Source organism: Suricata suricatta, chromosome 13 (assembly GCF_006229205.1).
Source record: "Suricata suricatta isolate VVHF042 chromosome 13, meerkat_22Aug2017_6uvM2_HiC, whole genome shotgun sequence".
NCBI classification, from domain to species: domain Eukaryota; kingdom Metazoa; phylum Chordata; class Mammalia; order Carnivora; family Herpestidae; genus Suricata; species Suricata suricatta.
The window spans coordinates 1,425,464-1,448,909 of record NC_043712.1 but is presented as its reverse complement, the minus strand read 5'-3'; the positions used below and the strand labels follow the sequence as shown (position 1 = coordinate 1,448,909).

The 23,446-nt window shown below is 64.8% G+C and overlaps 1 protein-coding gene across 1 annotated transcript; it reads left to right on the top strand.

Annotated features, from left to right (window-relative positions):
• The first annotated feature begins 131 nt into the window (after nucleotides 1–131).
• Nucleotides 132–18,782, top strand: LOC115276901 (nascent polypeptide-associated complex subunit alpha, muscle-specific form). Its single transcript, XM_029921009.1, has 17 exons — nucleotides 132–167; nucleotides 838–934; nucleotides 1,017–1,100; nucleotides 3,944–4,008; nucleotides 4,351–4,464; nucleotides 5,284–5,381; nucleotides 5,509–5,600; nucleotides 7,245–7,312; nucleotides 7,844–8,031; nucleotides 8,968–9,055; nucleotides 10,331–10,477; nucleotides 11,335–11,498; nucleotides 13,713–13,876; nucleotides 14,246–14,376; nucleotides 14,741–14,850; nucleotides 15,370–15,446; nucleotides 15,814–18,782. Exons 1-17 carry the CDS (start codon nucleotides 132–134, stop codon nucleotides 17,538–17,540), a joined length of 3,450 nt encoding a protein of 1,149 aa, XP_029776869.1. The 3' UTR covers nucleotides 17,541–18,782.
• Nucleotides 18,783–23,446: the final 4,664 nt, after the last annotated feature.

The window sequence follows — 23,446 nt, the reverse complement described above, 5'->3', positions numbered from 1 at the left end:
TCCTGCCACGCCTCCGTTGTGACGAGAGAGGAGGTGTGCGTGGGGTAGCGCCCCGCCCGGGGCCTGGCCTGGCCGGGGCCGCGCTGAGGGGCGTGCGGGGGGCGCTCAGGGGTGGCCTGCAGGGTCCCGGCATGGCGGCCGGGAACCAGGACTGGGTGGCTGGGGAGGTGTGTGGGAGGGGCCCTCTGAGGGCGGAGGGGCCTGGGCCCCCCATCCCACGGCCAGCCGTCTCCCACCTCCTTTGCTTCTTGCTCTGGGAGACTCTCCAGCCTGTGGGGGGGGCCGCTGGGGAGCCTGACTCCTGGCCCTGCTTCTCCCAGTCTCCCAAGGCACTAGGAGCCTTGCCTGCCCCCTAATTCACGTGTTCATTCCAGTCTCTGCTCTGCCTACCTGTCCCCACTGAGCACCCGCTGTGCCCGGTGCTGACCTGAGATCAGGTGGTGCCAGGCAGGCAGCGGCAGGTGCATGGGTGACAGCACACCACATGTCAGGTTCTGAGAGACAAGTGACAAGGAGAATCCTCCACGAAGCCAGTAGAGATTTCCGCCCTGTGTCCAGCCCCAGAAAATGAGGCCCAGAGGAGGCAGCAAGCGGCATGGGGACTAGCTGTGAGCAGGGCCTGGACACGGGCCAGCGCTGTCTGCCTCTTGCTGTCCTTCTGGAAGGCTGGCCGAGCGGGGGGAGGTGGCTGGCTGCTGTGAGGGTCACAGGTGATCCCCAGTCACAGGGGACTGTCTGCCTCCAGGCCAGGGTCCTGCCGGGGGGTCAGGCTCTGGCCTTCCCTCCGACAGGGGCAGCCCTCTCTTTACTCCTGAGCCCCATTCGCTGTCCCCACAGGGTGGCTTCTTGCTCTTGGGAGGGATGTCCACTGGGGGCCACCGCCCCAGAGCCCCCTTGAAAGGCTCGGCCAGGGGCAAGCACTACAGTCCCCACAGTGAGGTTGGGGTGTGGAGGCAGCTGCTTCCGTGGCCTCCGGAGACTGTGGGGAGGCCCCCGCCCATCACCTCCACACCCAGGGCCTTGGCTGCCTGGAGACCTTGAGTGGACCCACTGCCGGGATCTGGGCACAGCCTACGCTCTGGAGAGCCGGGAGAGCTCAGGTGCCTCTTCTCTCTCGACCATCAGATGGGGGTGATGTGGGGACTCAGACTTGAGTAGAAAGCACTTGACCCTAAGGACAGCCCTGCAGGGTTCTCTACTTGTACTGCTGCTGGGCGGCTGTGGGGAATGACTCCTCCTGGGACCACAAGGCCCATGTGTGCCTCACGCCCCCCGAGCACCCGCACACCCAGCCCATCAGCCGTCCCCGCGCTCCCGCACACCCCACGCCGTGTCTGCCCATGGGGGCTGGGTGCCGGGAGGTGGTCGACATCTTGGAGGTCGGGCAGGGGGCCCATGGGGAGGGGTGTGAGAGCACAGCTAGGGGCAGAGAAGGGGACCCTCTCCAATCCCAAAGGGCAAACCACCAGTCCCTGGTCGGAAGGACAAAATACTTGGTCGTGGACCCACCCACAGCACCCAGTGTGAGCTACCTCAGCCCCACACCAGCCCACTGCGTCCCCAGGGCTCCCACCCACCACTTCCAGAGAAAGACAGGACAGAGCAGTCACCTTGAAAAACGTCCCAGTCCCTTGCTCTGTCCCCGCCTCCATGAGCATCCCTCCCGGAGCCTCTGAGGTCTGGTCAGGGAGGAGCTGCTGGCCTGGGGCGCTAGCAGGTTCCACGGGCCAAGTGAACAGGCCAGATGCCAGGCCATCCAGGGAAGCACTCCTCTCCCTGGCTCTGCCTCCGGGCTGCCTCTCCGGAGGTGGGTAGCAGGGGTGGTGGGTGGAGGCTCACCCACGCTCTCAGCCCCTCCTGCACCCCTCCTTACACTGTCTGTTGGGCAGGGTCTATCTCTCGGTGTGCGGACTGCAATTCTCTGGCAGGATCTCTCTGCAGGCAGCCCCAGAGTCATTGGAAATCTGAGTTGCTCCTGCCTGCGTGGGGGAGGGCACGATCTCGGGTAGCCGGAAGCCAAGCAGTGAGCACAGCCAGAGCGCCTGTGCTGGGCTCGGGTCAGACACCTCCTCCAGGAAGCCTCCCCGATAACACGTGGGCTGAGCCAGGTCTGGCCGCCCACCTCTGTGGGCCGAGAGAACTCACTGCAGTTCTGGCCAGCGGCCGCCACGTGCATGTGCCTGGAGCACGTTTGCCAAGAGCTCCAGTAACTGATGCCCTGAGTGCCCCAGACCGGGCACCGAGTGCCCCACATGGGTCTCGCTGGTCTCACGGTGCCTGTGGTCGGCCGTCCCCAAGCCCCTGCTCATGCAGGAGTCTGATGCTCCATGAGGCACCATGGCTTCGAGCCAGACCCCTGCGGAGCCGGGATTCGAACCCAGCATTTCCTGCTGGACCAGCGCTGCCTACCAGGACCTTTGGGACACGCTCCCGGACCAGCGCTGCCCAGCAGAACTTACTTTCGAGACCCCACCATCCAGCACCACGTTGTCCGGCGGGAGCTTCTGGGTGGAGGGAAGCGCTCCGCGTTCTGGGTCATCCAGTAGGGTAGCCATTAGCCACCGATGGCCACCTGGCCAGTGAAATGGGGCCAGTGGCACTGAGGAGTGGAACGTGAACTTGACTTCCTTTTCATTCAAGTTAAAATGACCGTGACGCGTGTGGCGGCCGTGGCCGTGGCCACAGGGAACCTAGCTCAGGCTCAGTGGCGCTCCCACGCAGTGTGGGCGGGTCCTGTCAGCTTCCTTCTGGCTTGAGGCAGGGACTGTCCATCCCAGCCTCCTGACTGGGGCACGCTCACCACTGTGCTCACCGCCACACGCCCGTGTCAGGGACCACTTACTTTCCCCCGGGTCACTGCTCAGAGCTCAGGGGCACACAGCCCATGTCTCCCCAGCGACCGTCTGGGGTGCTGGCACGGTGTGGCCGAGGTGACAGGGACACCCCTCCCCGAGCCTTCAAGCCTTGTGCGTGCCCGCAGGACGGCCGGTGGGCGCGCAGGCTGGCAGGGCCTCGGGGGTCCCGGGCATCTTCTCGGGCTTCGGTTTCTCTCAGTGGCCACAAAACAAGAGGACTTTTCCTTCTCGAGGGAACTTTGGCTCAGAAGAGACAGGCTGGCGGCAGGAGGGGAGGGCGGCCCTGTGCTCAGCACGCTCACACCTAGCCTCTCCGCCGGGCCCTGGGGCCTCAGAGTTTTTCTCACTGCCGTGGCAATGCCCAGGGGCCGGTTCAGCCTTGGAAAAGCTGGGCCCTCGGCTCTGGGCGGCGAGCACAGGCTGGGGGCCGTATTCTTCCAGCGACGACGGAGGGGCTCACCTCGGGGCCACCCACAGACCAGACGCGCTCTCCTGCCCCCTTCCACAGCACCAGGCCCAGAAGACGGGAGGCAGGCCACGCAGGGAGCCGGCCAGCGGCCCCACCGACCATGGAGTCGCCCCTAGAGGCAGTCTCGGGGGTCCAGGCGCACCTGCCGAGTGCAGAGCCCTAGCAGACCCTCGGGGCCACCGAAGGGAAAGGGGCACCCGTGGGGCCTTCCTGATCCGGGCGGGGAGGCTGCGGTTTTCACCCCCTTCTCTCAGCGCCTGGGCCCCGTGCCTCTGTGGTAACAGGCACTGCCCTGCTGTGGTCATTATTACGATAGTGACCACGGCCACCCAGCCAGCTGTGTCAGGTCACCTCGCCACCAGGGAGGTGGGCTCTGAAGGACTAGTGATTTGCTCTAGGGCACCAGCGAGGGCAGGGGGAGCCCAGGTTCTTGGCTCCCCCTCCCTGTCCCTGCAGACGGGCACGGGCACAGCCCCCCAGGGGCGTGGCTGAGGGTCAGGCAGAGCCACCCCCCCATCGCCGTCCGCGCCCCCAGCCCCATTCCGGCCATCGCTGCCCCTGTCATGCTGGGAGTCTCCCTGCTGGCCACTCACCTGCCCCTTCTCCGTGGCTTCCACAGATCAGTGTTCCAGGCACCCTGCCAGCATCACCCAGAAGTCCCTGCACTTTCTTGAGTCACTGAAGGTATGTCCTGCCCAGTTCTGCCAGGCTGATGGCAGCCGTGTCCCCGTCAGGACTGCTCAGGGCAGGTGGGGAGGGGGGCGGCTGGGCGGGAAGGAGGGAGGGGAGTGTGCAGTGGGGGACAGGAGGCCCAGGACAACGGCCTCCTCAGCCGGGACGGGGGAGCAAGCCAGGGGCTGGGGGGCAGCCATGAGTGGGGATTTTTGGGGCCACGCCTCCGAGAAGTGTCCCATTTCCAGAGACAGCACCGCCTGCCCTCATGGGCTCAGGGCTTTTGGGGAGCTGTGGGGGCAGCCGCCCGGGGCCCCCCCCAGCGATCCCAAGGCCCGGCCCTCCTCCCCGCAGCTGGCCCAGCAGAAGCAGGAGCAGGCGCTGGCCGTCCTGCGGCGGCGGGCGGAGCAGGAGGCCTGGGAGGCGCAGAAGGCCCTGGACGAGCTGCCCCTCACGCGCCGAGTGCAGGTCAGCGGGCTCTCCACGGGCAGGCCCCGCGCGGCCATCCTTGGGGACGTTGGCTCTCTGGCTGCGTGCGGGCCAGCTGCCTTCGTGGAAGGTCACGCTGGGGAGGGTGCGGACACAGTGCCGCCTGACACGGGGGCCCTGCCGGTGCCCAGAAGAGGGAAGCACAGCTGCCGCACGCAGATGCTCACGGGACTCTGCTCCACCACTGACCCGGGGGCGCCTGGCCGAGGGGACAGACGACCGCCGGGCCCCTCCCCCCGCTGTGTCCCGGGCAGCACCAGGGTCTTGGGCTCTCTGTTGAAGCGCATGAGCAGACATGTGCAGGACACCCACAGCCCTGGCAGGTCTGCTGGGAGGGGAAGGGGACCCATGACTCCGCGCCACCTCTGCCCGGCACCCCGCGACCCCTGGTCGGGATGGTACAGACGAGACCCGGCCCCGGGGCGATGTCTGTGATCCGCTTGGATGTGACTCGCTTTCTCTTCTCTGTGTCTTTGGTCTGGGCATAGTGCATTTGGGAAGGCGTTCCCAGGAGGGTGGCCCAGCGTGGCATGTGCCCGTGTGTGTGGGCAACTTACATGCCCGGCCCCCACTTCCCTCTCCTTCCCCTCCTTCTTCCCAACACCACCACCGCCACTGAGGCCGGGATGCGGGGCTACACGTCCAGGTGTCCTTCATGCATCCGGCCCCCCGGCCAGCTGACTCCCCGACCCCAGCACGTCCGGCCCTGTCTGGGGAGCAGGGAGGGACTGGCAGCCTCACGCGGAGGCCTCCGAGCTCTGGGCCCCCATGACACAGCCCACCTTCCTGTTCTTACAGCAGCTGATGGGGAAACACTCCAGCGAGGCCAGGCCAGAACCGGCTTCGGAGAGGGGGGAGCCGACGACCTGTCTGAGCACCGAGACAGCCAGACCCAGGTGGGGCCCGAGGTGGGGCCACCACCACCTCCCAGCATCGAGGAGGCAGGGCGTCTGGGACAGGCACTGTGGCAGGGGCCGCCGGGGTTGTGTCTCCAGTGCTCCCCCCTCCTCCAACCCCCTGCAGATCACACCCAGCCCAGGTCAGAGCCGCGGCCACCCCCTCCCAGGACCCCCAGCAAGGACAGCCGAGTCCGGAGGACAAGTCAGCGCCTGCAGGTGGGTGTCCTCAAACCCCCACACACCGCGGTGCCCGGCCCGGGCAGCAGCCTCCGTGACACCAGGCTCTCCCGGTCCCGGTGCAGCTCACCCAGATCTGTCCTGAACTCCACGACACCCCGCCGGCTGCTAACGAGTCTGTGCACACCGTTCCCGGTGCCCCCTCCTGCTTTGTGTAGACACAATCCCCCCCCCCCCGCGTCACCCTCCTTCTGCCTGAAGGACCCCCTTTCACACTCTCGGCGTGGGGGTGGCTGATTCTTGTAGCTTTTGTGTGTCTGTGGACAAACTCATTTCATCTGTGTTTCCGAAATACCCTTTGCGGAGTGTAGAGCCCCAGGCAGATGGTGCCCCCCTCCGCTGGCAGCGGCGCCCCCATCTTCTGGCTGCGCCTTTCCACCCACGCTGCGGTCAGCCTCGCCCTCCTCCGGGGCGCGGTGCCTCTTTCCTCAGGCTGCCCTAGCGCCCTTCTCTTCCTTACGGCCTTGGGGCTGTTCCCCACAATGTGTTCCCACTCTCTCTCCTCTCTCTCGTGCGGGGGGCGTTGCCATCCGGGCACCTGCGGGCTGATTGTGAGCCTCCTGCTTGGGGTGCTCAGCCGCGGTGTCTCCCGGCGGCCGGCCATCAGGCCTGCACTCGCCAGGTGCTCCCGGGCTCTGTCCTTCGTTTCTTTTGTTCTTCTGTTTCCCTGTGGAGAGTTCCCGCTGCTGTGCCTTCCAGCTCATTTCTCTTCTGCAGAGACCGATCTGTCATTAATCCCCCGCAGTGTCTTTTGCTTCTCAGGTATTTGGGTTTTCATCCCTAAAAGTTCCATGTGGACACTTCTTTTATATCATCCATGATTCTACTTAACACATGGAATACAGTTATAAAAGCTTTTTTAAAATTTTAAAGTTTATTTTTGATAGAAAGAGAAAGAGCGTGAGCAGGGGAGAAGCAGAGAGGGAGACACAGAATCCGAAGCAGCTCCAGGCTCTGAGCTGTCAGCACAGAGCCCGATGTGGGGCTCGAACTCAGGACTGTGAGATCATGACCTGAGCCGAAGTCGGACGGTTCACTGACTAAGACACCCAGGCACCCCTATTTTGCTCTTTTTTGAAGTCATTTTTAGTGGCACAGTAAATCCATGATCCAATCCCTTTTACTCTCTTGGTGGGAAGCAAAAGTCCTCAAATTAGCTTTCTAGAACCATAGAGTCCCTCTTCTATCCGCTCGCACAAAAGGACAACTAGCAGCAACCAAGGCCAAAAGAGCTGCTTCGGCCCAAATCTGCTGCCACCCCACCTGCCTGATGCTGGCCCTCAAAGGGGCCACGCTCTGGCTCTGGGCCTCAGTCTCTCCTTCCATGGAAGTGAGGCAGCCAGACCAAGTCAACCCCAAGGCCCCTCAACCTTGGGTCTGGCTGCTTGTATGATCGGTGGGTTCACATGCAACTTCACAGCGGGTTCAGAGAGGTACACCCAGCCGCTGTGCCCGTGTGAAGACCTGGTGTGAAGCTGTGTGTCCTGGAGGCTGCTCAACTGCCCCAGACCTCCGACCTCTGAGAGGCCCGCCTGCAGACACCGCCACTGGAACCCTGACCTGACGCAGCAGGCTGCCCGGAACTCCTACGTGGCCCTACAACCGACTGCTTTCTGTCCTCAGAGCCCGGGCAGGAAGAGAGACCAGACCAAGCCCCCGCCCAGCTGCCCCTGGCCAGGCTCTACTGTCAGGTAAACGGAGAGGTACTCTGGGGAGGGGGGGCTTCAGGGGAGGCACTGGCATTGGCTTTAAGACCCAAATCCTCCCTCAGCTGCCCGGAGCCATTGGGCACTGAGGTGCCCCTCTCCTAGAGCGTGCACTCAGAGGATCTCTGCTGCAGATCCTGGGCTGGGGCAGGGTGGGAGGCACCCCCTACCCTTCCAACCGCGTCTGCCCAAGCCCGTTCTTTATGCCTGGGGTGGTAGGTGAGAGCGGGCATTTCAGCAAAGTGCTTCAGGCGGGTCTGGCCCCCACCTTTCAGGTGGCCCAATTTTTCCTCAACCCTCTTGGGCACAAGATGATGTGGACCCCGCCTTGCCCTTGGGAGCTCACCGTCGGGCGGGGGGTACCCCGCCCCAGAAAAGGAGGCACGATTCGGGGATGAGTGGAGCGGGCAGTCTGGAGGGCTTCCTGGAGGCGGCAGCCTCCTCCCCTAGGCTGGGCACCGCTCCCACCCAGCGAGGCTGGTCCCGGAGCAGCCCGGTCGGTTTGCCCCGCCCCAGCGGAGCCTGGCGGGGCCCTGGAGCACGAACCCCGGACCCTTCGGCGGCCTCACGCTGCAGATGCTCGACCTGAGCCTGCGGGAGGAGGAGCTGCGCGCGCAGCACCAGGCTGCTATGCTGCGCCTGCGCGAGAAAGTGCTGGAGGAGAAGATGCGCACGGAGCTGGCCTGGCTGGAGCATCAGCGAGGGTGAGCGCACGCGTGGCCCCGCCCCCGATCGGACCCCGCCTCCTAGCCACGGCCCCGCCCCCGGTCGGACCCCGCCTCCCGCCCGCCCCGACTCCTGCCCGGGTTGCGGGGAACCAGCCGAACCGACGCAGGTAGTAATGGGAGTTTGCGCAAAGTTAGATAAGGCAGGGAAGTTCCAAAAACAAATACGTAAACATTTAAAGCACCGTGGCCCCACCTCTGCCAGACCCCTGCGTGCTCTCCAGTCTGTCGTGCCGGCTCTCGTTGCGGGAGGTACACGGGGCTGTTGTACAGCGTTCCGAGTTCACGCCACCGCGGTCTCCCGACCTGGTTCCACTCACAAGTCAGGAAAGCTGTCGGAGCCCCCGCGTAGCCGCCAGACTGTGCAAGGGGCCCCGCCCGGGCTGACCACACAGCTCCCATAGCCCCGTGGCCTCCAGCTGCCTCCTGCTGGCGACCACGCAGGAGACACGCCCCTTAAAGGAAATGCCGGGAGTGGGGCTGCAGCGTCAAGAAAGAAGTTCTGTTTAGGCTTCTTGCTTTTCCCTCATTGCCCTCCCGAAAGTATATTCCAGATAAGGTCCACGCCCTGCCCCCACCCCAGCAGTTTAGGAGCTCACCAGGCTGTGGGAGTTCTATCCCATGATGGGCCCCTGCGCCCCTCCTCAGGGGACCCTGTGGGTGGGCTAGAGCCCCAGGATGGGAGGCACTGCCCTCCCTTCATGTATCAGTCCCGAAAGTGGTCGTGAAGAGTGGGTGGGCAGAGTGACAGGCTGGACTGAGCCCCCGGCCCCCGGGGTCCCCCAGCCTTCCCTTCATGCATGGCTGCCGCCTCCTAGGGGGAGGCCGTGACCCAGGCCCACCTGGCTGGCCAGTTTTCACATCCGCCTGTGGACCCGGGGTGGACAGTCAGTGCTGCTCTGCTTCCCCTCTCAGATGTCTGGGCAGCAAGGGGAAGGACACAATGCTGGCGGCCTTGGCAGAGAGGCAAGAGCAGGTGCTCAGGAAGCTTGAGCAGGAGCAGGTAAGGTGGCTCAGCCCCGGCCGGCGGGCAGGTGACCGACACCAAGTTGGTCCTTCCACCCTCTTGGCTGGGAATATGGACCTCTGCACCCATCTTGATCAGTCTCCAGCCCTCACCACCCTCCACGACCGCTCAGGAGCCTGCAGTGCATGGGGAACGCCCGGTGGCAGGGATGGGGGCAGCGTGGCCTGCCTGGGGTGTGGCCCGGTGTCCAGCATCCTGTGGCCTCTTGGAGCCTCATGAAGAGGAGAATGGCGGAGTGTCTGCTGAGGGGCCGGAGGGGCTTTCCTGCAGCCGGCGCTGACCAGGGGGAATGTGCACCCCTGCAGAGGGGCTCCTAGCCGCTCCCAGCCCGGCTTCCTCTCTGGCAAATGGGCACAGGGGCCGCTAATCTCATCAGTGTCCCAGCATGCTGTGTGGTGGGGACTGCTGTTAAGCCCCCCACTTTATGCAGATGAAGAAAACGGGGCTCAATGTAGGGGGCTTACCTAGCTCAGGGACTCTCAGAGGGGAAGTGATGGGTGGTGCTGGACTTTGGGTTGGCAGAAAACTTCCTCCCTAGATGGCCTGTATGGGCAGACGTGGGCATGGCAGGTCCTGGGGGCAACTGAGCCAACAGTGCAGGTGACGCCATCTGTCGGGCTCACCCTGACGGGTGAGCTGTGAGGACTTAGAAGGAGGTCGGGTTATCAAGTGGCACCGAGGTCCCGTGCTGCAGGCAGAGCCGCCGTGGGGGGCGCGGGGGTCTGGGCCCCCGGCCGCCGGGGCTTGAGCAAGGCACCCAGCTCGACAGAGGAGGCTTGGTGGCTTCCGAGCCTCTGTCTCCTCTTTGACCTAGGAAGGCCTCCACGCCCCAGGGTGCTCCAGGCAAGGGGTCTCCGCCAAACGATGAGACAAATGTCAGAGACAAAGCAGGGACCCGAGGACAGATGGGGACAGTTTAACAAAGGGACAAGTTCAGGGGGTACGGACAGGGCCCAGAACCTGGAGAGAGGTAGGGTCACACGGGGGAGGACAGAAGGGCAGCGACTTGTGCTAATCCGGGCTGTGCCCAGGGTACACTCCCCGCCTTCCCTCCTGCTTCCTGCTGAGCCTGCTGTGGGCCACCATGCGGAGCAGGACGAGAAGGGCGGGGGTGTCTGGAGGGGCTCGGGAAGGCCCCGCAGGAGCCCAGCTGCCCCCCAGGCACCCCTTAGCCCGTTGATGATGCAGCTTCTCTTCCCTGTGTGCCTTGGTGCGGCCTGGGGGCGCTGACGCCTTCTCTGGCTGCTTCAGAGAGAAATCCGGTCCCTGAGGAGCATCCACCGGTTCTCACACCACGAGAGGACACTTCTCCTGCAGCATCAGAAGGACATTGTCTCCCTGCAGAGATCCATGGTGCACCTGCGCCAGGAGCTTCAGGCCCGGACCAGGTTGCCTCAGGTGGGGGCCGGAGGCCAGGAAACGCTTGTCACCTAGCTGTTCTGTGGGACCGTCCTCATAAGTACGCCTGTGACTCAGGGAGGAGAGGGCCCGAGGAGAGGTGCAAATGGAAGGCAGGGGGGCACCCAACGAGGTTTCCTGGACACAGTGGCCCGACTGGGCTCTGGAGGAGGAGCCCCTCCCCACCCCTCCCCAGTGGAAGGTGCTTCAGGCCCGGAGGTGCCGGTGGGAAACCCAGTGGGAAGGAGGGAGGTGAGGCTAGAGCCGGGATGGGGCCAGGGCTGTACTCACGGGGGCGCAGGGCTGGTGGGGGCTGAGGCAAGAAGCAGAGGTGGCCTGGGCTCCTGGTGGGGGCAGCCCCTTGGGGATGCTGAACAGTAAGCGTCTTTGCTCCAGCTCCCCATCCCTACCACCTGTCCCGTGGGGGGCTGTGTGGACACGGAGCAGGGCAGCTGTCCCTGGCCTCACCTGGCTGGACGAGGACAGAATGAACTGGGTTCCCTGGGTCAGCCATCACCCTTCGGGGGGAACGTTAGGGGGGTGTCCTTGCTGCTCCAGGCCAGCCTGCAGGAGAGGTGACCCAGGGCTCCTGGTGCCAGAGCACGGCCTGGGGAGTGAGCTCCGTCACCCGGGGCAGCCTCAGGCAAGGACCCCCCGCAGCCTGTGTGTGCACCTGCCTCGAGCCGTGAGCCTCGGATGCAGGGCTCCTGCGAGGCTAGGACCCCCTGTTTTGGGGGTGAAAGCCCAGCCGTGGGGGCACACGGGGCACCATGCAGCAGGGGAGCCTGCCTCCTTCTTTCCTCAAAAGGAGGCGACCCACACGTGCCCGTGCCAGCTCCCTCGGCTGTTTCCCCCAGAGTGCCAGCCTTGAAGTCAAGACCACTCAGACGGAGAAGTCCGGAACGAGCCTGCAGCCGAAGGGCCCTGCTCAGGGCTCCTCGCGCCCCTTGACACCACCTGGGCCGGGCAGCCCCGCCAGCCATGGCCCCCCGACAAGCCCTGAGGCCCTACGACTCCAACAGTGAGTTGTCCCGGGTGGTCCCCGCCCCCTGCTCACCATTAAAAACCTTTTCTGTGCTGCGTGGCCCCTGTGCTCACGGCTGCTGGGCCTGCACCTGCCGGGAGGCGCATGTTGGGGGCACTGAGGGGACCCTGCTGCAGCTGGTTGGCCCGTGGGGATGTGGGGGGAGGCTGGAGCCGCCCTGGTCCAGCGGGAGGGGCACAGTCTGGTGCTGGCTCATTCCTAGCAGTACTGCTGGCTGGGGTGTGGCCCCAGGGTGTCCTCTCCTCATCTGTTAAGTGGGGACAGGCTGCCTCCATCCCCGAGACAAAGCAAGTAGACCAGCCTCTCTCCAGAGCGGCGGAGGCACCTGGGTGGCCACACAGCTGCCAGGAGCCCCCCTCCCCCCAAGGCTGGCATGGGCCCTTCTGCCAGCTGTGGCGCCGGGCCTTCTCTCACGGGCCTGGCCGCGTGGCTGCTGAAGGGCCTCTGCCAGCCCACTGGAGGGGCCCTGCCCAGGCTGAGTCACCATGAGGGCGGAGGGGGAGTCCGGCGAGCAGTCCACCTGAAGGGAGCCTCGCCGTGGGAGAGGGCAAGCCGCTGTTCCCATCGAAGCCTCCGGACCCCCTGCCCCAGGACCGCCTCCGTCCTCTGTCTTAATTGAAATGACCTCAGGGCTGGCTTCCCAAGGCCAGACTCTAATTACAACAACCTGGGGGGTGAGGGGCAGGAGGCAGCCCCCCACCCCCCCAGGAAGGGCTGGCCCCCCTCCCCGCCAGGAGCGGCCTTGGCAGGGTCCCCTGCCTGCCAGCGGGGCACCGGCGCCTCCAGGGGCCCTCTTCCTGCGGGGCCCCTTGCACGCCTCCTCCGTGGAGGGGGTCAGCACCCCCTCAGCTGCCGAGCCCCGCTCGGCTTTCCTGAGAGCGCGCTTCTCATATAAATCTCTGCAGGACGACACAGCCTTCACCTGAGTGTGGCTTGCCAGTCCCGGGGTCTCTGAGGAGGCGCGGGCCCGCCCTACCCTCTTGCTGCCCAGGAGCCTGCTCTCGAGGCTGGGCGGGCAGGGCTGTGGCGCAGGCGGGCGCCAGGCTGGTCCTGCCCGCGGGGCGAGCCTCCTCTGCCGACCTCACCACCGCAGCCATGCGCCATCCCCGCTGCCAAGTTAGGGAACAGAAAGGCTGTGCACCCGTAGGGAGAATTTCTGATCTCTTCTAACCGCCGCCTCTGTCACCGTGAGAGAGACTCTGATTTTTGCTGCGGCCCACGCACCAGAGAACCGTGTCGTCCATCTTCTGCTCCGTCCAGAGCAGCTCACAGAGCTGCGAGGGGTCAGGGCGCAGGGGCAGCCTTGAGCTCTGCCTGTGAGCTGCCCCCCTGCACTCAGCCAGCCAGGGCTCCTGGCCTGAGGCATGGCGTGCGGAGGATGGGGAGGGGTGAGGAGGGGCGACAAGCCTTTCAAAGCTCCCCCCTTCCACTTTGAGAAGCTCTGAGGGGCGGGTGATGGGCTCTGTCCTCAGGGTCCTTACCCCTGGGGCCAGGCAGGGGCCCGCACCCGGGACACACTGGCACAGACGGGTGCCTCCCAGGCCTCGCCCCAGAGAGCCCAGAGCTCCAGGCCCTGCGTGGTCTCCTCCTGCAAAGGCCCCCAGATTCTAGGCACTGAGGTGTGAACCCAGGGGCAGACGCCCAGGGCCCGCTGGGGGAGCTGTAGCAACACCTGCAGAGAAGGGAGCAGAAACAAGTCCAGCCACACCTGAGAGAGTGGCCCGTGTCCCAGCTGGCCCCTCCGCTGGCATTGACCTTCCCTCCAGGGGTCAGGAGATATGACAGGCTTGCCCCCCAGCTGCCTCCTTGAGGCTGGGACAGGAGTGAGTTCCTGATGGCGTCAGTGTGCCCAGGGCGTGGCAGCGGGTCTGAGTGTGTGGCTCCCGGAGCTCAGGTGGGCCCGGTGGTCCGTCCCCACGCAAGACTCGTGACAGAGCTCCCATCATGCCCCAGCACTGTCCTCCGCCTCGCCAGCCCCTGGCAGCGGCCCCATCTGCTTGGGAATCTGCCGGGGGGAGGGCCCAGGACCTGTTTTCCTGCACCTGTGTGGTGACCGCTTGGCCACCAACCACAGCTGCCCCCTGGATGTGACACGTGTCATTCCATTCGTGGAACGCCGTGGTCAGGGCTCGTCACCCGGGGGGGGCACGGCCCAGACAGGCAGTCACAGCCCCCGGCCCTGCCTTACAGCCCTCTCACCGAGCAGGCGGATGGGACGCCCCTCCAGGCAACCTCGGCTGCGGACGGTCACCGGCCACCTCCCCGGCCTGCGTGGGGAGAGGATACGCCTGTGGCCGGCAGCTGGACTGACTCGGCGGGCCAGCTGACAGAGAGCCACAGCCCTGCAGGCCAAGGTGACCGGGCACAGCAGCGGGAGCCAAGGACAGACAATCAGTCTGTCGGTGGGCCCTGGCCTCTGGGGGCAGATTTGGGCTTGAGGTCAGACAGACCTACATCCGGGCACGCAGGTGCGGCCCCCCGCTCGGTGTCTGGTGCCCAGTGGGCTTCCGCAGGAGGAGGACCTGCGTGCGCCTGGGCAGACCTTTCCAGGCAGCGTGGGGCCGTCGGGGCGGGCGGGTGGGCTCGGGGCTGCCCTCCCTTCTGTCTGTCTCCTCCTCCATGCAATGAGGGCCCAGCTCAGGGGCTGTGTCCCCTTCCCAAGGCTGATCTTCATAATTCCCAGACACTGTGTCCGCAATGTTGACAGTCCCTTTGCCTCACAGGAGACCCCCAGACCAACCCCAGTCCCTCGTCAGCAGAGGAGACTGGGCCTCTGATGGACAGCCATGCACAGAAACTCCGGGGCCCGAACTCCCTGGGCGGAGAGGGTCCCTGCAGCCCCCTGGAAGCCAGCGTGAGTTGAGGCTTGGTCCTGCCCCTCCAGGTCCTGCCCCGGCTGCAGGCAGAGTGGGGGCCTGGCCTTGCTTTGTCCGGTCTACCGTGTGGCTTTGGGTGGGGTCACCCTGTCCACCAGGTGACGGAGTTGATGGGACGAGGCCTCTTTGGCCCTTCCCAGACGGATTCCTCTGTTGAGGGGCCTTTGGTGCCCGCTGGGAGGAGGGGCGTCTGGTAAGTGGGGGCTTCCACGGCCATCTTTAAGGGGAGAGTCTTTGTTCCTTACGTAGTCATGGGAGCACAGGGCTTTATCCACGGCCAAGGGGCACGGCCTGATGGCCTGGTGGCAGGGGCCACCACTGCCTGTGGTCTTTCTCCAACAGGTGCCTGAAGGCCACCCCAGCCGAGCAGGGTCAGAGCTGGGGCTGGATTTGGCCAGCAGCCCCGTGGAGGAGCCACACAGAATGGAAGGCTGGTGGTCAAGGGAGCAGAGGTGTGTGGTCTGGGGGGCTGCCTGGGCCTGGGGGGACCCGCAGGAAGGGGCTGGGGGCCTGGGACATGGAGATAAGATGCCTGTTCTCTGGGTAGAAGAAACTCACTGTGTCCGGACACCCCTCATCCTGACCCGGGTGCTCTGTGACCCTTCAGCTCACCCCCATGCCCTCCTGCATCTGACCTCGTCTGTGGAAACAAAGATGCCACCTGGGAATTGGCCGAGATCCAGTGTAGGGGAGCGGCGGGAGGGGCCCTTCCAGGGAACACGTGCCTCTGAGCCTCTCAGAAGGCAACGCCCTCCAGAGACCTGATCCCGTGGGGACTGAGGCCATAACCCCCTAAACACAGGGCCCCCGCCCGCTCCTGCGGGGTCCTGTGCTCTGACAGTCACCTCCTAGAGGGCACTGGTGTCAAGCTTATGGGGCAGTAGGAGGGCCTGGGCTGTGGGGACGAGGCTGAGGGGGGATGGGACTCTTCCTGGGAGCCCCCTGGGACACCCGCATGCATACACTTGCAGGATGGAGACTTGTGTGCAGGAGGACCCCCGCGGCCCCTTCTCTCCACCGGAGGCCGCCCAGCTGCCCACTGCCCCAGGTGAGGGCCCACCTGCCCTGGGAACACGGACTCCCCACCCGGGGGTCATCCGCCACCAGCTCCTCCGCAGCCCGTCCCCAGAGCCCCACGGGGAGCCCTGCCCTCACCAGCCCCCTGCAAGTGGGGGACTGTGGGGAGGGCCCCAGGGCCCCTGTGCCCCAATCAAAACAGGACAGCTGCAGCTCTGAGGTGGGGTCCCCGGGTCGCAGAGTCGTCCGCCCAGGCACCGTGGAATTTCCCCCGCCTCCATCTGGCATCAGGACCCTTCTGGTCCTGACCCGCTGGCTTAGGGGCCGTGGGATGCGGGCTGCAGGGGTGGCAGGGGGTGAGGGTGGGGGCTCACCGCCAAACTCCCCCCTCTCTGCAGCTCTCGAACCAGCACCACCCACCCAGCCTGAGGGCAGCCCGGTGCCACAGCTCAGCCCCGCCTCAGACCCGGGCCCTGCATCCAAGGCTGCTCCCTGGAGCTGCTCGGGGTCTCGGGCAGGGTCCCGAGCCTCCTCCCCGCCGAGTGGGCTGTCCTGCCCCTCTCTCCAGGACTTCCAGAGAGCCTGCGCCGTCTTGGTCCAGCTTTCCGAGAGCTCCGCCTCCCTGTCAGACCGGGAAGCTGGGGACACCCCAGACGCGGACCCCAGCTGGCCTGGCAGCGAGCTCTCTCCTCAAGACTCCTGGGGGCTCCACTGGGGCGGGGGGCGGGGGGCCGGCCCCCTGCCACCACGCTGCCTGCTGCCTCCCCCCGAGGCCGCCTCTCCGAGGTCAGGGTCAGAGCTGTCGGAGGCCTCCAGCGTGGTCTGGGACGAGGAGAACCTTCTGGAGCCTAGCTCTGGTGCCGCGCCAGCCTCACGGTGCTCCTCATCTCCCGGAGGCTCATCCCCCCTGGAAAATGGCGGAGCACCCAGCCCTGCACTTGCCTCCTTGGGCCCTGGGGAGGGCCAGGAAGTGTCTGGAACCACTGGAGGCCTCGTCCGTGGACCCAAGGCGGGAGACGCCAAACCACTGTCCCCCGAGGCTGCCCGCACGCCCCTCCCATCCAGGCCATCTTCCTCCAGTGATTTAGACCTGTCCCTTTCTCCCTTGGGGTCCCTGGCATCCGAAACGGTGGATTTTGGCAGAGGAGAGGCCAGGGCTCTGGAGGCCTCAGCCGGCTGCCCAGAGGGGCCCTGGGACGCTGCCCTGAGTCTACCCAGTGACGTGACGCCACAGCAGTCCTGGTCTGAGCCTGAGGTCCCTGTGAACCCATGGACTCCTCCTGGGGACCCTGGCAGTCCGGCGGCCCTGATGCCCCAGCGCTGGACACCCACACGTGGTGGGGGTGGAGACTACCCTGCCCCCGAGGAAGCCAGCCCCACTCTGTCCAGCGGGGTCTTGCCTGAGATCCTGTCCCCCGTGGATGAGGTGCTGTCCTATGGCAGTGCCGACCTGTCCTCCACCCACAGGGATGTGCGCCTCCCTCCTCTGCCGCCCACCCGCCCAGCAGAGGGTGTGGCCACGGCCACCAGCCCCGACTCAGAAGACTTCCCCTCCCCACCCGAGGACGCCTTGTCCCCCGGGGGCTCCCTGGGCCACCCCGGGGAGGATGCCTCCCTCAGAACCGGGGACTTGCCCTCCTTGTCTGAGGAGGACACCCGCCAGGCACCGTCCCCGGGGCCCCAGGAGTCAGGGCTCTGCCCGGAGGCAGGCAGCCAGGGCGGAAGCCTCGTGGACAAATTGGGTGAATCAAGTTCTGTTGCCGGGGACCAGGCTGTGAGCAGCATCCAGTGGTGTGAACCAGCCTGCTGGCTAGGGTCCCCCTTGGGTGGGGGGGCAGGCGATGGCCCGGGAGGGCTCCCGAAGCTGCCGGTGCAGCCCCCACCCCTGTCCAGAGCAGCCTTCCCGGCCGGGGAGGGTCCTCCAACACTGTCACCGCTGTCGGGGGCCGGCAGCATGGGGCAGGACGACCCAGCTCCGGCTCAGGGCGCAGGCCCCTGCTCTCACCCGCCGGGCACGGAGGGGGCTGAGGCGGTGGACTTGGTCTCCAGCCAGCTCAGCAGAAGGATCCTGTGCGACTCGCTGGCCGCGCTCTCGGAGCTGGCCCAGCCGGCGGCCCCCCGATAGAGGAGCCGCGGTGTCCCCACAGGCTGGCCCGGCAGCTGCCGCACGGTCGCAGGAAGATGGGGCCTTCGGGGACCTTGTGCACACGTGGGTGGTCCTGTGCGGGAGGCTCCGGGAAGCCTGGGCCACCGAGGTAGGGCCACCATGGCCCCGAGAGTGCTCATCTGGTGCTGGGCTGAGGCCTGGACGGGGACATGGCACCAAGGGCACCAGGTCTGCTTTTTTCTGGACATGGGGTCTGCTGCGTCCATCATCTCCTCTGATCCGAAGACCTTAAGAGGCAGGAAGATAAAAGGCGTGTGGGGCATGTCTCGGAAAAGTGTGGAGGTCACGATCCTGACGGAACAGTCCGGAAGGGAGCAGCCCCCAAGGATGGGCTGGAGACCACCTGCCAGGAGGAAGAGCCGTCCGCAAAGGCCAGGAGGAGGAGAGAGAGAGAGAGGGAAATCGAGCGCCTTTCTGGGGGACAGGGAAACAAGGGGTGGTGGGGGTGGGCTAGGGTCACATCTGCACGGACTCGCACCCCAGATTTGCTGGCTTCTGAAGGCCGAGGGCTCCGTGTGGGCCGGCCTCCTGGAGACATCACAGATCTGCCAGCTCAAGGGCGGGAGGTGGCCCAAGGGTTCCCCGAGGGCTCAGGACTCCTGGGAGAGGCCAGAGCCCGTTTCCTGGTGGCTGTCCTCCATCGAATGAGTTCTTGGGGACACAGGGCGACCTCAGAGAATAGAGGAACTCCTGAGACTACGTTTATGGACCCCTGGGGAGACGGCGGCTCCCGTGCACTCGTGGTTACTGGGGGATGCCCCCAAAGCTGGCCCTCCACCTTCTAGCTCGGGAGCGGGGCCCCCCTCCAGGCGGCCCTCCGCCAGGTCCCAGCTCTGGGGCAGCCTCGGGTATCAGGCCAGATGCTCACCAGACCGACCTCTGTCACACGCCGGCCTCAGGGAGGCATCAGCTGAGACGGTCCGTGCTGATTCAGCAGGACACCCCCCGAGCCCCCCGGGAGCGCGGGAGAGGTTCGGGTGGGGGGGGTGCTCGCTGTGCACAGCGACTTCAAAACAGGTTCTGAGGTACGGCTTTCCTATTGATTTCCTTCCAGTTTTCTGAACAAATTAGTCTGTGATTTTTTTTATTTTTTTCTATTTATCGCTGACCCTTTTGGATTTACGAGGCCCTGCGAGAGGGGTCATGTATTTTACACACACGTCTGGCACGGTAATAAATCTCCCACCTCGAAACCCCACAGATAAGCCTCAAACTCCATCGCCCCCTTTCTGGTCGCCGTGGGGTGGCCGTGCCCCTGGCGGGGCCGAGGGCCTCCCGACTGACCTGGGGGAGCGGGCAGCCTGCCCCAGCGGCCCCTCGCCCACGACAGCAGAGGCCACGCCACCAAACAGCGTCCACGTTTCGGGCCAGCGCCGTGGAGGGCGTCCCAACCGACAAGGCGAGCGTGGAGCGCGGCTCCCGAGGCCGCTCACAGCGCCCGGGCGAGGCTTCCACACCCGCCGCCGCCTCCAGCCTCACTGTGCCCGCCTTGGCTCCAATCCCTGCTAGCCTCTTGGGCCGATAAATCTTGGTACCGACCTCCAGAAAAGTCATTATCTTTCATAGAAAATGATTATCTCTCAGTTAAAGACCACATTTAATTTTGTGGTGATCTGTCTTGTTCAGCGGCCCCTCTTAGCGGTGCCCTCCTGCATCAAGTGCCCACGGACGCACCTTCCGCATTTCAAATGCCAAGTCGCCAGCCCGGCTTTAGGAAGCCTTCTGATTCCTTGCCATGTGTGGCCAAACAGCCGCCCCTGTGACACAGCGGGGGCCACGAGGGCCGGTATGGGGCCATGACAGCCACCTGCACCTGTTTGGACGGTGCCTTCCCATGCCGGGGGCACCCGGCTCCCGGGGGGTCCGGTGGGGGGCCAGGTGAGCAGGCTGGGGCCCCGCCCCAGGGTCAGGTTCTCCAGCAGTGAGGCGACACGGCTGTCCAGTGGGGACCGAAACAAAACCGGCTCAGAGGGTCAGACCGGTCCTGTCGGTGCTGGCTCCCCAGGCGGCATCCGGGCCCCCCCAGAATGTCTGCGAGCCCCACTTCTGTGCCTGTGGCCCCTTGTCCTACCCGGCCACCCTATGCTCAAACGCCAAGCTGCTTCTCTAGGTCTGGGGCCCCAGCAGCGTGCCTGGCCTAACGGACACCCTCCCGCATCCCTGTGGGCACAGCTGGGAGCAGGCGGCAGCGTCTGCAAAACACCACTGCAGGTTTGAGGCACGAGGCAGGATCGTGTGGGCACACACGCACCCTGGCCCCCCCGGGGCTGCCCCCCCCCCCGCTCCGCCCCGCAGGGACCTTTCCCGTCAGGCAGCCGTGTGCATCCAGACTGTAACATGACACAGCCCGGTGTTCAGTGATGCTCAGAGCCCTTCCTAAGTCCTGCTCGCCACCTCTTACGGGGGTGTGGCAGGGACCCCGTCCCATGCCTCCGTGTCCGCATCCTGCCTTCCGCACGGTGTCACTGTGAGGACACAGAGGATGCCGGCTCCGTCCCCCGCTCCCGCCCACGGCAGTGCTCTGGAGTAATGCTCCTGGAAGACCTCCCGGAGACCGGGCGCTGTTTCTAACGCCAGCTGGAGGCAGGGCCTCGGAGGACGGGGCCGCTCGGGAGTTGGGGCGGCGGTAGGAGTTCGAACCGTGTGTGGCACGGAAAAGACACAGCGGCCCTGCCCCCGGGGCTCAGGCGTCGGGGGCACTCAGGTTTGAGACCCCCTCTGTCAAATATGTGCCCTTAACCATAGTCCGTGGCCCTCTGAGCCTCAGTTTCCCCCTCTGTAAAACAGGAATGCAAACGCCTCACTTCACAGGCTCCGAGATGCAGACCCTCCCGCGCTGGCGTCGCCGTGGACTCAGACCTCTTTCCGTCGGAGGCACTCCCACCCGGGGCAGGAGCGGATCCAGAGGTTTCGGGGTGCGGTCATGGGCTTCGCGCCCCTGGGAGGTCCATGGAAGCTTGGAAACTGCTAGCATTGCCTTGTTTCTCAGATTCTAAGATACACCCCCCTCCCCCACACCCTGTTTTAATGTTTCTGAATTTGGCTGCATTTTACAATCAGTGCGTGCTTTTCCTGAGCACCTTTTATTAAATCAACATGGGCTGTAGGGCCAGTGGTGCCCTGGGTTTGAGAAACGACCCCCTGTCCTGTTCAAGGTGCCGAGCAAAGACTGGTGCCCCGGGCGGCCCCCTGCTGACTGCACCCCCAAGTGGCCTCGCCCTGTCCCTGGCATCAGCCTTCCTTGTTTCCCGTGGGGCGGGGCTGGCCCTGGGGGGGACACCCTGCTTTGACCTGCCTTCCCACGGCAGGAAGGGGGCACTTGCCCAGCACCCCTGGGAGGAGAACCCTTCAGTGGGGCCAGCGCACACACCCGCCGGCTGCCCCGGACGCCCCGCTGGCCCCCTCAGCATGTGGATGGGGACACGCAAACCCAGGGAACAGTTGTGACAGCAAGACTTGCACCTGGCGGGGAGGGGCTCAGTCCCTCCAGATGGCTTTGGGCGTTTGCTGTGGACTGAACTGTGTCTCCCCAGAATTCATTCCTGGAAACTTGACCCCCAAGGTCACGGTGCTAGGAAGTACACTTGGGAGAGGGTTGGGGTTTGACGACGGTGACAGTGCAGCCCCACGATGGCACTAATGCCCCATGGGAAGAGACCCAGAGAGCTCGCTCGCTCTCTGTCCACGACGCAAGGAGGAAAGGCCACGTGAGGACACTCGAGAAGGTGGCCGCTGTCTGCAGGCCAGGAAGTGGGCCTCCAGAGGCTGGTCCTGCTGACCCCGGTCTGGAGTTTCCAGCCCCCTGAGCTGTGAGAAACAAAGGTCTGTCGTTTAATAAATGCCTGTGCTGTGCGGGGTCTAGTTACGCAGCCTGAGCTGGCGTTCAGAGTCAGGCCCCTTCTGGAAGGCTGGTGGGCGTGAGCAGTCTGCCGCCTTCACCCAACAGCCCGCCCCTGTGGTCTCCGCCAACTGGATGACCCGAAGCTGGTCTGCTCGCTCAGCAGTGGTCATGTGACTTCATGGCCACGCCCCCAGGCTGAGGCCCACGGTCTACCTGGTCACAGGTGGAGGAGGGAAGGGGGCCCAGGACAGGCGAGCCTGAGATGGGCTCCACCCCAGGGCAGCAGGGGCCCCAGGGGCACCCAGCAGAGCAGGAGCACAGGCTGCATGAGGGGGCTCCCTTCCATGGGGAGAGGTGGAGAGAGGCTGAGCTGGTCAGGGGCAGGGTGCAGGGACCCCTTCCAGCCTTGTGTCCCTGGCGCCCACGCATGGGGGGGGCCACCTTCCTCCTTCCTCTTGTGCTCCAGGAAGCGCACCCTGGCTCCCCGCACCTGTTCCCTCGGCCTCTTCCTGCAGGGCCTCTCCCTCCTGCTTGGATCTCTGCTCCTTCCCCACAGACCGCCTCCCCCTCCCCCTCCAGGAGCCACCCCACCCCGCTGGCTCCCCTTCCTCTCCTCCACCCTTTGGTCAACACTTCCAATCACACCTTGTCCCTGCATCTCTCAGAATGCGGGACCTGCCCACCCCCACCCCACCAGGAGTCTGTCCTTCTTTCCTCCTGCACATTTGTCCTGCACATTTGTCCATCGCCTCTGTCTCTGCACTCTCCTGCCACCCCGCCCCCCACCTCCAGGATGCTCCTCTGCCCCCCACCCTCACCCCATTTGCTTCAGCCCAGGGCTCAGGGTGTGGCCAGTCCTCTTCTGTCCATGTAGCCTCCTGTGGTGATCTCCACCAGCCCAACCTACCCTCCCACAGCCGACCTGTGGCCTGGCACCTCCCTCAGATATGGAAAGGTCAGCTGATCCAGAACAGCTTGGATTTCCGCTGGCCCCAACCTCAGTCGGGAGCAGCTTTCTGCTTGCAGGTGCTCTGGCCAAAACCCTGCAGGCAGACACGACCCCTCCGTCTACACTCTGGATTTGACCCACCACATGTCCTGTCATCAAAACACACCCTAAGTCTGATACTCACTAGCACTGCTACCCAGCCCTCACCTGAGTCCTGCCATCTCTTGGAGGGCTGTGACCGCCTGTCACTGGTCTCCTGCTTCCCTCCTGCCTCTGATACACGGCAGCCAGAAGGCAGAACCACGTCTCAGCTCCAAATCCTCTGATGGCCCCCGTGGCTTTCAGAGCCCAGGGCCCCTCATCTGCAGCCTGCCTCATGAGGCCCTCCCCATCTTGTTCTTGGCTGCATCCCTGGTTCTCTCTCTTCCCCTGCTAACTCTGCTCCGGCCAGGAGGGCCTCCTTGCTGTCCTTTCAACGTGCATACCCCTTCTACCGCAGGGCCTTTGCACATACAGTTCCTCTGCCTGGGCTGCTGGGAGCCAAGTGGTCTGAAACAAGAATTTGAACTTCCAGGCCAATGACTGTTCCTGACTCATATCCGCTCTGCGACCCACTTCCTTTCTTTTTTGTTTTGGTTACACAATTCAGACAAAATGTTGATAGGCATAACAATCAGGAATTATAAAACCAGGTCTCCTGTTGAATTAAGCAAAAAGTCACAGGAAGCTTTACTTCCTAGGGCTGCAAAGGTCACCTGGAAAGTCCTAAACTTGGGCACCAGAACACATCTGAGTTTGTGTGGGTGTCTTGCTAGTTTCCAAGAGATAAAATCTCCTATTAAAAGGTCAAGGTCAGGGGAGCAGACACTGTGAACCCCCGGGTGGGGTTTCCAGATAAAGCACAGGACCCCCTGTTAAGTGTGAATATCCGATAAGCAGCCGATCGTGTGTAAGTCTAAGAACGTCCCGTTAAATTTGCATCTCAGATATGGGGCATTTTCTTTTGCTAAATCTGGCGACCCTGGGGAGGGGCGGGGCCGGGCCCCTGGGGGCGGGGCCTGGAGGGAGTCCGGG

Excerpts from the sequence above, each read along its gene's own strand:
- LOC115276901 (XM_029921009.1), top strand. The coding sequence starts at position 132 with ATGGCGGCCGGGAACCAGGACTGGGTGGCTGGGGAG. Across the intron at positions 168-837 it reads AGGACTGGGTGGCTGGGGAG|GGTGGCTTCTTGCTCTTGGG; the intron begins GTGTGTGGGAGG and ends CTGTCCCCACAG. Across the intron at positions 14,377-14,740 it reads GCAGCCCCCTGGAAGCCAGC|GTGCCTGAAGGCCACCCCAG; the intron begins GTGAGTTGAGGC and ends TTTCTCCAACAG.